General features: G+C 43.1%; 1 protein-coding gene across 1 annotated transcript; it reads left to right on the top strand.

The window, feature by feature from the left end:
* Window positions 1-1,717: 1,717 nt before the first annotated feature.
* LOC129821855 (transmembrane protein 160-like) lies at window positions 1,718-5,475 on the top strand. Its single transcript, XM_055879554.1, has 4 exons — window positions 1,718-1,999; window positions 2,173-2,197; window positions 2,476-2,568; window positions 2,731-5,475. Exons 1-4 carry the CDS (start codon window positions 1,781-1,783, stop codon window positions 3,033-3,035), a joined length of 642 nt encoding a protein of 213 aa, XP_055735529.1. The 5' UTR covers window positions 1,718-1,780; the 3' UTR covers window positions 3,036-5,475.
* The last annotated feature ends 8,227 nt before the right edge of the window (window positions 5,476-13,702 follow it).

The following is a 13,702-nucleotide window of genomic DNA, read 5'->3' as shown; positions in this document are numbered from 1 at the left end:
TAGATGTGACCTTGTGTTTTAGGTTATTGTCCTGCTGAAAGGTGAATTTGTCTCCCAGTGTCTGCTGGAAAGCAGACTGAACCGGGTTTTCCTCTAGGACTTTGCCTGTGCTTAACTCTATTCAGTTTCTTTTTATCTTAAAAAAAGTCCCTAGTCCCTGCCGATAACAAGCATACCCATAACATGATGCAGCCACCGCCATGCTTTAAAATACATACATAATGCTTTGTATTCAGGATATAAAGTTCATTTCTTTTTTGCACTTTTACTTGAGTGCATTATTGCAAACAGGATGCATGTTTCGGAATATTTGTTATTCTGTACATGCTTCCTTCCTTGCACTGTCATTTTGGTTAGTATTGTGGAGTTACTACAATGTTGTAACTGTTTTAAAGTCACCATTGGCCTCATGATTAAATCTCTGAAAAGTTTCCTTCCTCTCCGGCAACTGAGTTATGAAGGATACCTTTGTCTTTGTAGTGACTGGGTGTATTGATACACCATCCAAAGTGTAATTAATAACATCACCATGCTCAAAGGGATATTCAATGTCTATCAATAGTTGCCCTTGCGAGGCTTTGGAAAACCTCCATGGTTTTTGTGCTTGAGTCTGTTTGAAATGTACTGCTCGACTGAGGGACCTTACAGATAATGTATGTGTGGGTTACATAGATGAGGTAGTCATTCAAAAAATAATGTTAAACACTTATGGCACGTAGAGTGAGTCCATGCAATTTATGTGATGTAAGCAAATTATTACTCTTGGACTTATTTAGGCTTGCCATAACAAAGGGACTGAATATTTATTGACTCAAGACATTTCAGCTTTTCATCTTTAATTAATTTGTTAAAAAAATAATACTGACATTATGGGGTATTGTGTGTAGACCAGTGACAAAAAATCTACATTTAATCAAGTTTAAATCCAGGCTGTAACAAAGCAAAATGTGGAACAAGGGGTGTGAATACTTTCTGAAGGCACTGTACACAGCATTGCATAGATCCAAATGCAGAACATTCACACCCCTAACATCAACACTACTGTAACATATTTAGAGTCAGAGATTCTAAGCACATTTATAAAGCCTATCCAAACACGAACCAACTAGAAACTAAAAAGCATTACTGTAGAGGCAGAACTTTACAAAAACATTGGAAGTGTTGTTAAACAAAAAACACTGATAACCAAATCCAACACATAACTTCTCACTACAATTGACCACATTTCGTCTCAATCAGAATGCATGGTCCCCAAAATGGTTGCCCACGTGCGTAACAGCCGGGCACAGCAATAAAGCAGCACAGACTCTACACTGAACCTTCTAGAAAAAGTTGAAAGCGTCACCATGTCCAAGGGTTGTTTTTATACCTTTTACATGTTCCCCACTAATTAGGGTCCGAGGAGAAACCCTGAAACAAACAATTTCAAACCCTAAAACTGTTTAATTGGCCCTACGATAATGATATCGATTTTGTAGTCTAGCAATGCCCTCTGGTGGCTGAATGAGCTAAACACAAGGTGCAGGTAAAGTATAAGGTTAACAGAATGCGCCTAGAGAGGAAATCTGGTAGTAAAGGAGAAACAGCCCACGTTAAACATTTACAAAATAAAATACACATTTCATAAAGGAAGATTATGGCACGGTTTATTTTACAATAATAAACGCAGGACGGCACTACAGTAATATGTTTGCACGGGAGCACCGCCTCCTTCCGTGTGTCGTTTGCAGTGTGAAAGTTCACAGGGCATGCAAAGGTCGTGTTGTGTTTTTAGCGAGCTATGGCTGCCTTGAGTTGGTTTACGTGCAGACAGCTGCCGCGGATTGCAAATCAGTTCGCCTGGGTTGTGAAGCACGTCAGGCCTCAGTACCTCGGGGGACTACCGGTGAGGAGAGTCCACGGGTCGTCGCGGAAATGGGTGGCTGAGAAGGGGCCATGGGGCAAGGCTCGGATGCCAGAGTATCATCTTATGACAGAACTCGATAAGGCGGATGCTTTGGTAAGTTCAAAGTGAAAGTAAAGTCTTGCCATTCTAGAAAATGATGTACGACTTGATTCACCTTTTTGCTTTTCCAAATGACTTGAATATACTCCTGCCTTACAGAAATGATCTGTGCGTGCTGACATGAACCACCTTTTCTAAATCACTGCTATTTTTGTTTTGCTCTGCAGATGCTGAAAAAGTCCCACGAAACTGGTAACTGCATATTTTAGATTAGGAAGAGGTTCAAAGACAGGCTATTTATTTGATTACTTTGCTATGCATTTGGCTAGAATTCCTGTTGGCACAGTTAGACCAGTTATTGTAGCGAAAGAAGAAATGCATGCCACTGTAGGCTATGTGTTTACACATCTGAATCCAGAAACTTGAGCAATATGGGAAAAGCTCCTGATTGCAAACACTGGTAGGGTTGGAGAAAGAGGTGAGGGGTTGTTTTCGGACTGGGCTGTAAGCGTCGTGTTGTTCTGTTCTAGGGTTCCTGTCTTGGTTCCGGAACGGACTCCTGGCCACGGGGATCGGGGTCATCGCTTTCGTCCAGAGTGATGTGGGACGAGAGGCAGGATATGGTAAGGAGACAAAGGAGGGCCAGGGTTGTGGCTCTATTCTATTGGAGCAGAACGTAATTATGAGAAAAGACCTTAAAGGTAACTGAAACACACCCATTATAAACATAAGTTACTTCTTTAGGTCATCAGTCTTTCCACCTCTCTCTCTCTCCCCACCCCCAGCCTTCTTCATCCTGGGTGGTGTGTGTGTATCGTTCGGCGGGGCGTCCTACGTGGGCAGCCTGTTTTCGCTGAGGAGGATGATGCTTCTCTCCCTGCCAGCCGTGCTACTGAATGTTGCTGTGGTGAGCAGCGTCGCCCTCTTCTGGCTGTGTGCGGTATCTCTCTACATCGGACGCCTGGAGGTGGAGATTATACATGAGGATGACGAGGACGATGACGGAGGGGAGTGTCCAGACTGTCGGGACCGCGGCAACCACTCGCATGGCAACCGGCACCACGGCAGCAACAAAGGCCAAGACAAGTAGCGAGTGTGCGTGGCAAAGGTGACGAGGTGTGTGTTTGCGTGTGAGTGAGACAGAGAGAGGACTGAGAGGAAGTGTGTATGACATTCAAGTTCATAATATCAATGTTCGATTATTTTAATTTCGTTTTATTTTGCACACACACTCTGTGAGAGTGCCTCGTTTGAGTATATTTACTCCTGGTCATGTTTACTTTCTGAATCAAAGTGCCCTGTACAATTCCTAAGCCATACTCTGAGCCAACTCAGGCTGCGGTCACGTAAATATGGTTTTGATTGATGTAATTTTTTTTATATCAGTTTATTCTATATACAAAGGAGTACTTGGATTCTCTGTAGTAGTCCATGCTGTTGATGTAGAATGAGGAGATGTAGCCCATGTGCGGTGTTGAATGGATGAACTAGCCCTATGTGAATTTGCGATATAGGGGTATAAATACTGTAGGTAAGTAATCAGCAATGGTCTATCCGTGTGTAATCGATTTTCTCTGTGTGTAAAAGTCTGTGGGGTTTTCTTCTGTATTCTGTTATTTTAGATTGAAAAGTTTATTTTAAACGATGAAGGCTTTGGCTTATAGTTTTTTTCTCCAAAGGGTTTTGTGATTCATATAGTTTTGTCACAAAGCAAATGACAGAAAAAAAACATGGCAAAGCGCTATAAGTTATTATTTTATTTAAACATGTTCAATGCAATCTTGATAAACTACTCTATAGAAATCGACTAACTATAAAGTAACATTATTTCATACCTTTACTCAATCGAGGATTGAAAGCTGGAGCCACAACTTAATTAAAATACCACCCTGAACCTCTGTCTTTTTGGAGAGATTTTAGTGAGAAACTAACATTTCTATAACCCGTGTGTTTGTGTGAGATGGAGTACATTTACAGTGTGTTCGGAAAGTATTCAGACCCCTTTTTTTCTCCACATTTTGTTACGTTATGGCCTTATTCTAAAATTGCTAAAATTATTTTCCCCCCTTGTCAATCTACACAATACTCCATAATAACAAAGCAAAAACAGGTTTAGACACCAGAGATGTTAGATCCAGGCTCTGGCTGGGCCACTCAAGGACATTCGGAGACTTGTCCCAAAGCCACTCCTGCATTGTCCTGGCTGTGTGCTTAGGGTTGTTGTCCTGTTGGAACCTTTGCCCCAGTCTGAGGTCCTGATTGCTCTGGAGCAGGTTTTCATCAAGGATCTCTCTCTAGTTTGCTCTGTTCATCTTTCTGTCGATCCTGACTAGTCTCCCAGTCCCTGCCGCTGAAAAACATCCCCACAGCATGATGCTGCCACAACCATGCTTCATCATAGGGATGGTGCCAGGTTTCCTCCAGACGTGACGCTTGGCATTCAGGCCAAAGAGTTCAATCTTGGTTTCATCAGGCGAGAAAATCTTGTTTGTCATGGTTTGGGAGTCCTTTAGGTGCCTTTTGGCAAACTCCAAGTGGGCTGTCATGTACCTTTTACTGAGGAGTGGCTTCAGTCTGGCCACTCTACCATAAAGGTCTGATTGGTAGAGTGAGATGGTTGTGCTTCTGGAAGGTTCTCCCGTCTCCACAGAGGAACTCTGGAGCTCTGTCAGTGACCATCGGGTTCTTGGTCACCTCCCTTACCAAGGCCCTTCTCCCCCGATTGCTCAGTTTGGCCGGGCGGCCAGCTCTAGTTCGAAACTTCTTACGTTTAAGAATGATGGAGGCCACTGTGTTTTTGGGGACTTTCAATGCTGCAGACAATTTTTTTGGTCCCTTCCCCAGATCTTTGCCTCGACACAATCCTGTCTCGAAGCTCTATGGACAATTCCTTCGACTTCATGGCTTGGTTTTTGCTCTGACATGCACTGTCAACTGTGTGACCGTTATATAGACAGGTGTGTGCCTTTCCAAATCATGTCCAATCAATTTAATTTCCCACAGATGGACTCCCATCAAGTTGTAGAAACATCTCAAGGATGATCAATGGGAACAGGATGCACCTGAGCTCAATTTCGAGTCTCATAGCAAAGGGTCTGAATACTTATGAAAATAATTGTTTAAAACATGTTTTTTTATATACATTGCAAAAAAAATGTAAACTGTTTTTGCATTGTTATATTATGTGTAGATTGACGAGGAAATGTTAGCATTTATCCATTTTAGAATCAGGCTGTAACGTAACAAAATGTGGAAAAAGTCGACAGGTTTAAATACTTTCCGAATGCACTGTAGGTATGGTTAGTCTCTAGCCTGATTTCCCCCCCCCCCCATCCTGACCTGACCGCTGCGCTACAGAACTTTAGCATGCGAGACCTGGATGGTGGAACGAGGCGAGTTAGTCGCTGGGTTAGAGATAATCTGTATTGCAGTGTGATGTATTTGATTTCTGCATGGCCTTCAGTACAACTTACTGTATATCATTAGACTTTATGTATGAATATGTACATAAACACAGTTACAAAATCAAACTGGTGTTGTGTGTTTGACCCCTACGTGAAAAGACTAATGTATGTTTGTGGTCAATACTTAAAGGTGCTATGCAGGATTTCTTGAATATTTGCATTGTAATTTCAGGAAATGTCCATAATATATTTTGCGCTAATAGTGGAATGATTGTTTTTCACAATATTACTTACCCACCGGTATTGTGATTGGCTGTGATATTCGCCTATTGATTTCTCCCTCCGGAGCGGCATCTGTTGTCAAAATGGGGAAGCTGTTCTGACTTTGGCTGTGTTATCTAGTGGATATCGCTCTGTAATTTCCCTGGTTGATAAAATTCTACACTGTTCACTCAATTTCAGTTTACGTGCGAAAACAAGCACTGAATAGTGTAGGGAATCATTGTACCATCTAAATTGCTGTGAAATTATATTTTCAATAACAAAATATAATTTTTTAAAGCTGTTGGACCAAAACAACTTTCGCATTGTCATTTCCTATGTGTAACACCTTTTTAAAGAGATCAGAATTTTGCACGATCAAATGTAGGCTTATCTATCAGATGTGACACCATAGAAATGGAGTAAGAATATGAAATCAAAATGGCTGACATTCCCTTCATTTAAAACCGTGTTGTGTCGCTCGTTTCACTCAACCAAGCATTGATGCCATGTATTCCTCCTCTCTGGGTACACTACACACAGAGCAGCACCTCAGTGCTGTCTGGATAACACAGGGAGGGGGATGATAGTGATCACTTAATAGGTTACTGCCCAGGTGTGGGTTATCTCTCTCATCCATCGATTGATTCACTGGAGAGGTGAGAAGGTTCGGGTCGAGGCATGAGCTGCTGAGACTCCTCTCTGTCCTGAGGTCAGATGCCCATCCGCTTTTTCGATTAATCCCACTTTTTCTCTCTCTATATCAGTCTGTGTCACTCAGGTAAACTCCAGTGCATCTTACTAACCATCCCTCTCCTCTTTCCCTCTCTCTCTCTCCCCCCACCACTCCAACCCAGGCGTTTTGGCGCAGTTAGTTTCTCATGCAGGGTGTGTCTGGGTGCTGCAACCTGCCCCCCTCCCTCCTCCTCGGCTGCGTCTGACTGCGCAGGCGGCTCTATTTGGCATGCAGACGGCTCCTGGGGCCTGGCGCGTCTAAAGGGCACGGCTACCCAGCAGCACGCGCCCACACTGACAAACACCCGGACCATGGACTGACTCACAACACCATCACCAACCCACCTCACGGCACCATGGCCGGTTATAGATGAGCATATTACCCTCCCCTCACAATCTGGACAGAATAGAGGAGGGGAGAGGGATGGGGCTGTAGCAGTGAAAGACTGAGTGGAACAGGCTGTGTGGATGGGGCTGGAGAGATTGAAGGAGGAGGGTTAATAGTGGAGAGGTGGTGGGGCAAGTAGAGAAGAGGTGGTAAGGGTGGTGTAGTTGGGGATAGGATGGAGGGAGGAGAGGGGATGTAAAGGTGTAGTAAAGGAACGTTCAGTTCTCACTCAAATATTTCCCCTAATGTTTTCAGTGTCAGTGTCAGGCCCATGTGCGAAGGTATTTCCCTAGAGACTGCTCTTCCATTCAGGGGCTGAGATAACAGAGCATTCGGGAGGTATTTATACCCCTTGACTTTTTCAAATTTTACAGTCTTGTTCTAAAAATGATTAAATAAAATGTTTCCTTCAATCTACACACAATACCCCATAATGACAAAGCGAAAAGAACTTCATTGGACTCTGTAAACTGGAAACCATATATCCTGAGGCTGCATTTATTGTAGCTGGGGATTTTAACAAAGCTAATCTGAAAACGAGGCTCCCTAAATTTTATCAGCATATTGAATTTGCGACCCGGGCTGGCAGCATTCTGGATCATTGCTACTCTAACTTCCACAATGCATACAAAGTCCTCCCTCGCCCTCCTTTCGGCAAATCTGACCACGACTCCATTTTGTTGCTCCCAGCCTATAGACAGGAACTAAAACAGGAAACGCCCGTGCTCAGGTCTGTTCAACGCTGGTCCGACCAATCGGATTCCACACTTCAACATTGCTTCGATCACGTAGACTGAGATATGTTCCGGATAGCCTCAGACAACAACATTGATGTATACGCTGATTCGGTGAGTGAGATTATTAGCAAGTGCATCGGTGATGTTGTACTCACGGTGACTATTAAAACCTTCCCCAACCAGAAACCGTGGATTGATGGCAACATTTGCGCAAAACTGAAAGCGCGTACCACTGCTTTTAATCATGGCAAGGCGATCGGAAACATGACCGAATACAAACAGTGTAGTTATTCCCTCCGCAAGGTAATCAAACAAGCTAAGCATCAGTATGGAGACAAACTAGAGTCACAATTCAACAGCTCAGACACAAGACATATGTAGCAGGGTCTACAGTCAATCATGGATTACAAAAAGAAAACCAGCCCCGTCGCGGCCAACGTGAGTAAAACATTTAAACGTGTTAACCCTTGCAAGGTTGCCGGCCCAGACGGCATCCTTAGCCACGTCCTCAGAGCATGCGCAGACCAGCTGGCTGGCGTGTTTACGGACATATTAAATCAATCCCTATCCCAGTCTGCTGTTCCCACATGCTTCAAGAGGGCCACCATTGGTCCTGTTCCCAAGAAAGCTAAAGTAATTAAGCTAAACGACTATCGCCCCATAGCACTCACTTCCATCATCATGAAGTGCTTTGAGAGACTAGTCAAGGATCATATCACCTCCACCTTACCTGTCACCCTAGACCCACTTCAATTTGCTTACCGCCCCAATAGGTCCACAGAGGACGCAATCGCAATCACGCTGCACACTGCCCTAACCAATCTGGACAAGAGGAATACCTATGTAAGAATGCTGTTCAACGATTACAGCTCAGCATTTAACACCATAGTACCCTGCAAACTCATCATTAAGCTCGAGACCCTGGGTCTGGACCCCGCCCTGTGTAACTGGATCCTGGACTTAGACAGGCCGCCCCCAGTGGTGAGGGTAGGAAACAACATCCTCAACACTCGGGGCCCCACAAGGGTGCGTTCTCAGCCCTCCCCTGTACTCCTTGTTCACCCATGACTGCGTGGCCATGCACGCCTCCAACTCAATCATCAAGTTTGCAGACGACACTACAGTGGTAGGCTTGATTACCAACAACGACGAATAATAGTGAAGACATCAAAACTATAAAATAACACATATGGAATCATGTAGTAACAAAAAAATGTTAAACAAATAGATTTTTGATTTTAGATTCTTCAAAGTAGCCACCTTTTGCCTTGATGACAGCTTTGCACACTCTTGGCATTCTCTCAACCAGCTTCACCTGGAATGCTTTTCCAACAGTCTTGAATGAGTTTCCACATATGCTGGGCACTTGCTGGCTGTTTTTCCTTCACTCTGCGGTCCAACTTATCTCAAAACATCTCAATTGGGTTGAGGTTGGGTGATTGTCGAGGCCAGGTCATCTGATGCAGCCCTCCATATCTCTCCTTCTTGGTAAAATAGCCCTTACACAGCCTGGAGGTTTGTCATTGTCCAGTTGAAAAACAAATGACAGTCCCACTAAGCCCAAACAAAATGGGATGGCGTATTGCTGCAGAATGCTGTGGTAGCCATGCTGGTTAAGAGTGTCTTGAATTCTAAATAAATCACAGTGTCACCAGCAAAGCACCATCACACCTCCTCCTCCATGCTTCACGGTGGGAACCACACATGCAGAGATCATCCGTTCACCTACTCGGCGTCTCACAAAGACACAGCGGTTGGAACCAAAAATCTAAAATTTGGACTCACCAGACCAATGGACATAGTTCCACCGGTCTAATGTCCATTGCTCGTGTTTCTTGGCCCAAGCAAGTCTCTTCTTATTGGTGTCCTTTAGTAGTGGTTTCTTTTTGCAGAAATTTGACTGCATGAAGGCCTGGTTGAACCATGAAGGCCTGGTTCACACAGTCTCCTCTGAACAGTTGATGTTGAGATGTGTCTGTTATTTGAACTCTGTGAAGCATATATTTGGGCTGCAATCTGAGCTGCAGTTAATTGCCAGTTTCTGAGGCTGGTAACTCTAATGAACTTAACCTGTTGAGGACAGAGGGCGCTGTTTTCACTTTGTGGGAAAATCGTGCCCAATTTAAACGGCCTCGTACTCAATTCTTGCTCGTACAATATGCATATTATTATTACTATTGGATAGAAAACACTCTCTAGTTTCTAAAACAGTTTGAATTATATCTGTGAGTAAAACAGAACTCATTTTACAGCAAACTTCCTGACAGGAAGTGGAAAATCTGAAATTGATGCTCTGTTCTAGGGCCTGCCTATAAATGTCCTTGATATTTATTAGTATACATGCACTTCATACGTCTTCCACTAGATGTCGACAGGCAGGGAGAGAAGAAATGGAGTGTATAACTTGATCTGGGGTCGAATAAAAGCTCTTTGTATGACGTGTCACCAGTTTCCTGTTTTCTGGAGTGCGCTAAGGGACCCGGTATTGCCTTCTGAAAAGCTGTCGTTATAGACGACTAATATCTCCGGCTTTGATTTTATTTGATAAATGTGACAATATCATCGTAAAGTATGTTTTTTCAATATAGTTTTATTAGATTATTGAAATTTATTCGGGATGTTAGGCGTGTTGCGTTGTGTGCCTTTGTTCAGTAAGGAGAGCTCCGCGCTACTTTGCTAGCTTTCCGTGCTAATTGACTGGAGAAGAGGACATTCTAAAACCAAACAACGATTGTTCTGGACAAAGGACCCCTTGTACAACATTCTGATGGAAGGTCATCAAAAGTAGGACCCATTTTATGATGCTATTTCATATATCTGTCGAACATGTTGTACTAGTAGTTTGCGCCCAGATTTTGGGCACTCTCTCGCTATAACTAAGCTGGATGTCGTAATGAAGTTATTTTTAGAATTCTAACACGGCGATTGCATTAAGAACTAGTGTATCTATCATTTCCTATACAACATGTATTTTCTAGTAACGTTTATGAATAGTTATTTGGTCAGAATAGTTGAGTGTCATAAAAATATCCGCACATTCTGGGAAAACAATGCTACGTTAGCACAATGTATAACCACTGATTTCAGCTCTAAATATGCACATTTTCGAACAAAACATAAGTGTATGTATAACCTGATGTTATAGGACTGTCATCTGATGAAGGTTTATGAAGGTTATAGTGAAAATTAATATATTTTGCTGGTTTATTCCCTATTGCTAACGTGCCTATTGCTATCGCTAACGTGCCTTGATGAATGAATGCGGTAGTGTGGTAGGCTATTGTAGTAAGCTAATATAATGCTATATTGTGTTTTCGCTGTAAAACACAAAAGAATCGGAAATATTGGCTGGATTCACAAGATGTTTGTCTTTAATTTGCTGTACAGCATCGATTTTTCAGAAATGTTTTATGATGAGTATTTAGGTATTTGACGTTGGTGTCTGTAATTACTCTGGATGCTTCGGTCCTATTTCTGACGGTAGCTGTGATGGTAGCTGCAATGTAAAACTGATTTATACCTCAAATATGCAAATTTTTTGAACAAAACATAGATTTATTGTATAACATGTTATAAGACTGTCATCTGATGAAGTTGTTTCTTGGTTAGTTTGGTTGGTTCTTGGTTAGTTAGGTTGGCTTTGTGCATGCTACCTGTGCTGTGAAAAATGTCTGTCCTTTTTTGTATTTGGTGGTGAGCTAACATAAATATATGTGGTGTTTTCACTGTAAAACATTTAAAAAAATTGGACATGTTGACTGGATTCACAAGATGTGTATCTTTCATTTGCTGTATTGGACTTGTTAATGTGTGAAAGTTAAATATTTCTCAAAAATATTTTTTGAATTTCACGCTCTGCCTTTTCAGTGGAATGTGGGAGGAGTTCCGCTAGCGGAACCCCGGTGCCAGACAGGTTAACCTCTGCAGCAGAGTTAACTCTGGGTCTTCATTTCCTGTGGCGTTCCTCGTGAGAGCCAGTTTCATCATAGCGCTTGATGGGTTCTTGACATTTTCCAGATTGACTGACCTTCATGTCTTAAAGTAATGATGGACTGTTGTTTCTCTGATTATTTGAGCTGTTCTTGCCATAATATGGACTTGGTCTTTTACCAAATAGGGCTATCTTCTGTATACTGTACCCCCCCTACCTTGTTACAACGCAACTGATTGGCTCAAATGCATTAAGGAAAGAAATTCCACAAATTAACTTTTAAAAAGGCACATTGTTAATTTAAACGCATTCAAGGTGACTACCTCATGAAGCTGGTTGAGAGAACGCCAAGAGTGTGCAAAGCTGTGATCAAGGTTGGCTAATTTGAAGAATCTCAAATATAAAATATATTTTGATGTTTAACACTTTTTTGGTTACTACATGATTCCATATGTGTTCGTTCATAGTTAATGTCTTCACTATTATTCTGCAATGTAGAAAACAGTAAAAAATTAAGAAAACCCCTTGAATGAGTAGGTGTGTCCTAACTTTTGACTGGTAAAGTAAGTATTCATACCCTTTGCTATAAGACTCGAAATTGAGCTCAGGTGCATCCTGTTTCCATTAATCATCCTCAGATGTTTTTGCAACTTGATTCGAGTCTACCTGTCGTAAATGAAATTGATTGGATATGATTTGGAAAGGCACACACCTGTCTATATAAGGTCCCACAGTTGACGGTACATGTCAGAGCAAAAACCAAGCCATGAGGTTGAAGGAATTGTCCGTAGAGCTTCGAGACAGGATTGTGTCGAGGCAAGGGGAAGGGCACCAAATCATGTCTGCAGTATTGAAGGTCCCCGAGAACACAGTGGCCTCCATTATTCTTAAATGGAAAAAGTTTTGAACCACCAAGACTCTTCCTAGAGCTGGCCGCACGGCCAAACTGAGCAATCGGGGGAGAATGGCCTTGGTCACGGAGGTGACCAAGAACCCGATGGTCACTGTGACAGAGCTTCAGAGTATTTCTGTGGAGATGGGATAACCTTCCAGAAGGACAACCATCTCTGCAGCACTCCACCAATCAGACCTTTATTATAGAGTGGTCAGACGGAAGCCACTTCTCAGTAAAAGGCACAGGACAGCCCGCTTGGAGTTTGCCAAAAGGCATCTAAAGGACTCTCAGACCATGAGAAACAATATTCTCTGGTCTGATGAAACCAAGATTCTGAACTATTTGGCCTGAATGCCAACAGTCACGTCTGGAGGAAACCTGGCACCATCCCATGGCTTCGGGACTAGTCTCTGAATGTCCTTGAAGTGGCCCAGCCAGAGCCCGAAGCCGATCGAACATCTCTGGAGAGACCTGACAGAGCTTGAGAGGATCTGCAGAGAAGAATGGGAGAAACTCCCCAAACACAGGTGTGCCAAGCATACCCAAGGAGCTGTAATCACTGCCAAAAGTGCATCAGCAAAGTAAAGGGTCTGAGTACTTACGTAATTGTGATATTTAAGTGTTTGCTCTGTCATTATGGGGTATTGCGTGTAGATTGATGAGAGAGAAAAAAAAAGAATAAGGCTGTAACGTAACAGAATGTGGAAAAAGTCAAGGGTTGTGAATACTTTCCGAATGCACTGTTAAGTCTTCAAAGTCCCTGACAGACAGCCAGGGCATAGAGTTGAGGAGAGACGCCCATGTCCCCACAAACCCCCAGTCCCTATCTGAGATGTAGAGACACCTTCACACCCACCATGGGACAGGCTATCAGCTGAAGAGCTCACACCTGAGAAAAGAAGAGATAGAGGAACCCGAGGTCATTTCTGAACTCTCTTTACACACACGCACACACAGCAGACGTGCACACACACACGCACGGCAGGCACACGCACTTACCCTCAAATGTTCTCCCCAACAACTGCTTTTGTTTAGTATGCGCTTCCTTTGGTCTTGAGGAGGAATGATCCTCACTCTAATGAACTGGGACCTGCCACTTGAATGTAAAACAGGATTTAACCCGTCTTCAATGTCAGAGCCCCTCCCTAGGGCTGCCTGGTACAACACAACACCCGCTCTGGAACACACACACATGCTCGCATACACACACACAGATACACCAGCCATTCAAACAACACACTCTATGCATACACACGGCCTCAAGCAGACAGACACGCACGCACTCACACAAACAAACACTTCCTCAGTCACACACACGCACGTGCACACACACACACACACCCTTTGTCTATATCTTCCGAGCTATTACTTAGAGAGCTTTGGCTCATAAACCTGGATATATACTG

The sequence above is a fragment of the Salvelinus fontinalis genome, chromosome 24 (assembly GCF_029448725.1).
Source record: "Salvelinus fontinalis isolate EN_2023a chromosome 24, ASM2944872v1, whole genome shotgun sequence".
Taxonomy (NCBI): Eukaryota; Metazoa; Chordata; class Actinopteri; order Salmoniformes; family Salmonidae; genus Salvelinus; species Salvelinus fontinalis.
This window is presented reverse-complemented; position numbering and strand designations above follow the sequence as displayed.

Excerpts from the sequence above, each read along its gene's own strand:
- LOC129821855 (XM_055879554.1), top strand. The coding sequence starts at position 1,781 with ATGGCTGCCTTGAGTTGGTTTACGTGCAGACAGCTGCCGCGGATTGCA. Across the intron at positions 2,000-2,172 it reads TCGATAAGGCGGATGCTTTG|ATGCTGAAAAAGTCCCACGA; the intron begins GTAAGTTCAAAG and ends TTTGCTCTGCAG. Across the intron at positions 2,569-2,730 it reads GGGACGAGAGGCAGGATATG|CCTTCTTCATCCTGGGTGGT; the intron begins GTAAGGAGACAA and ends CCCCACCCCCAG.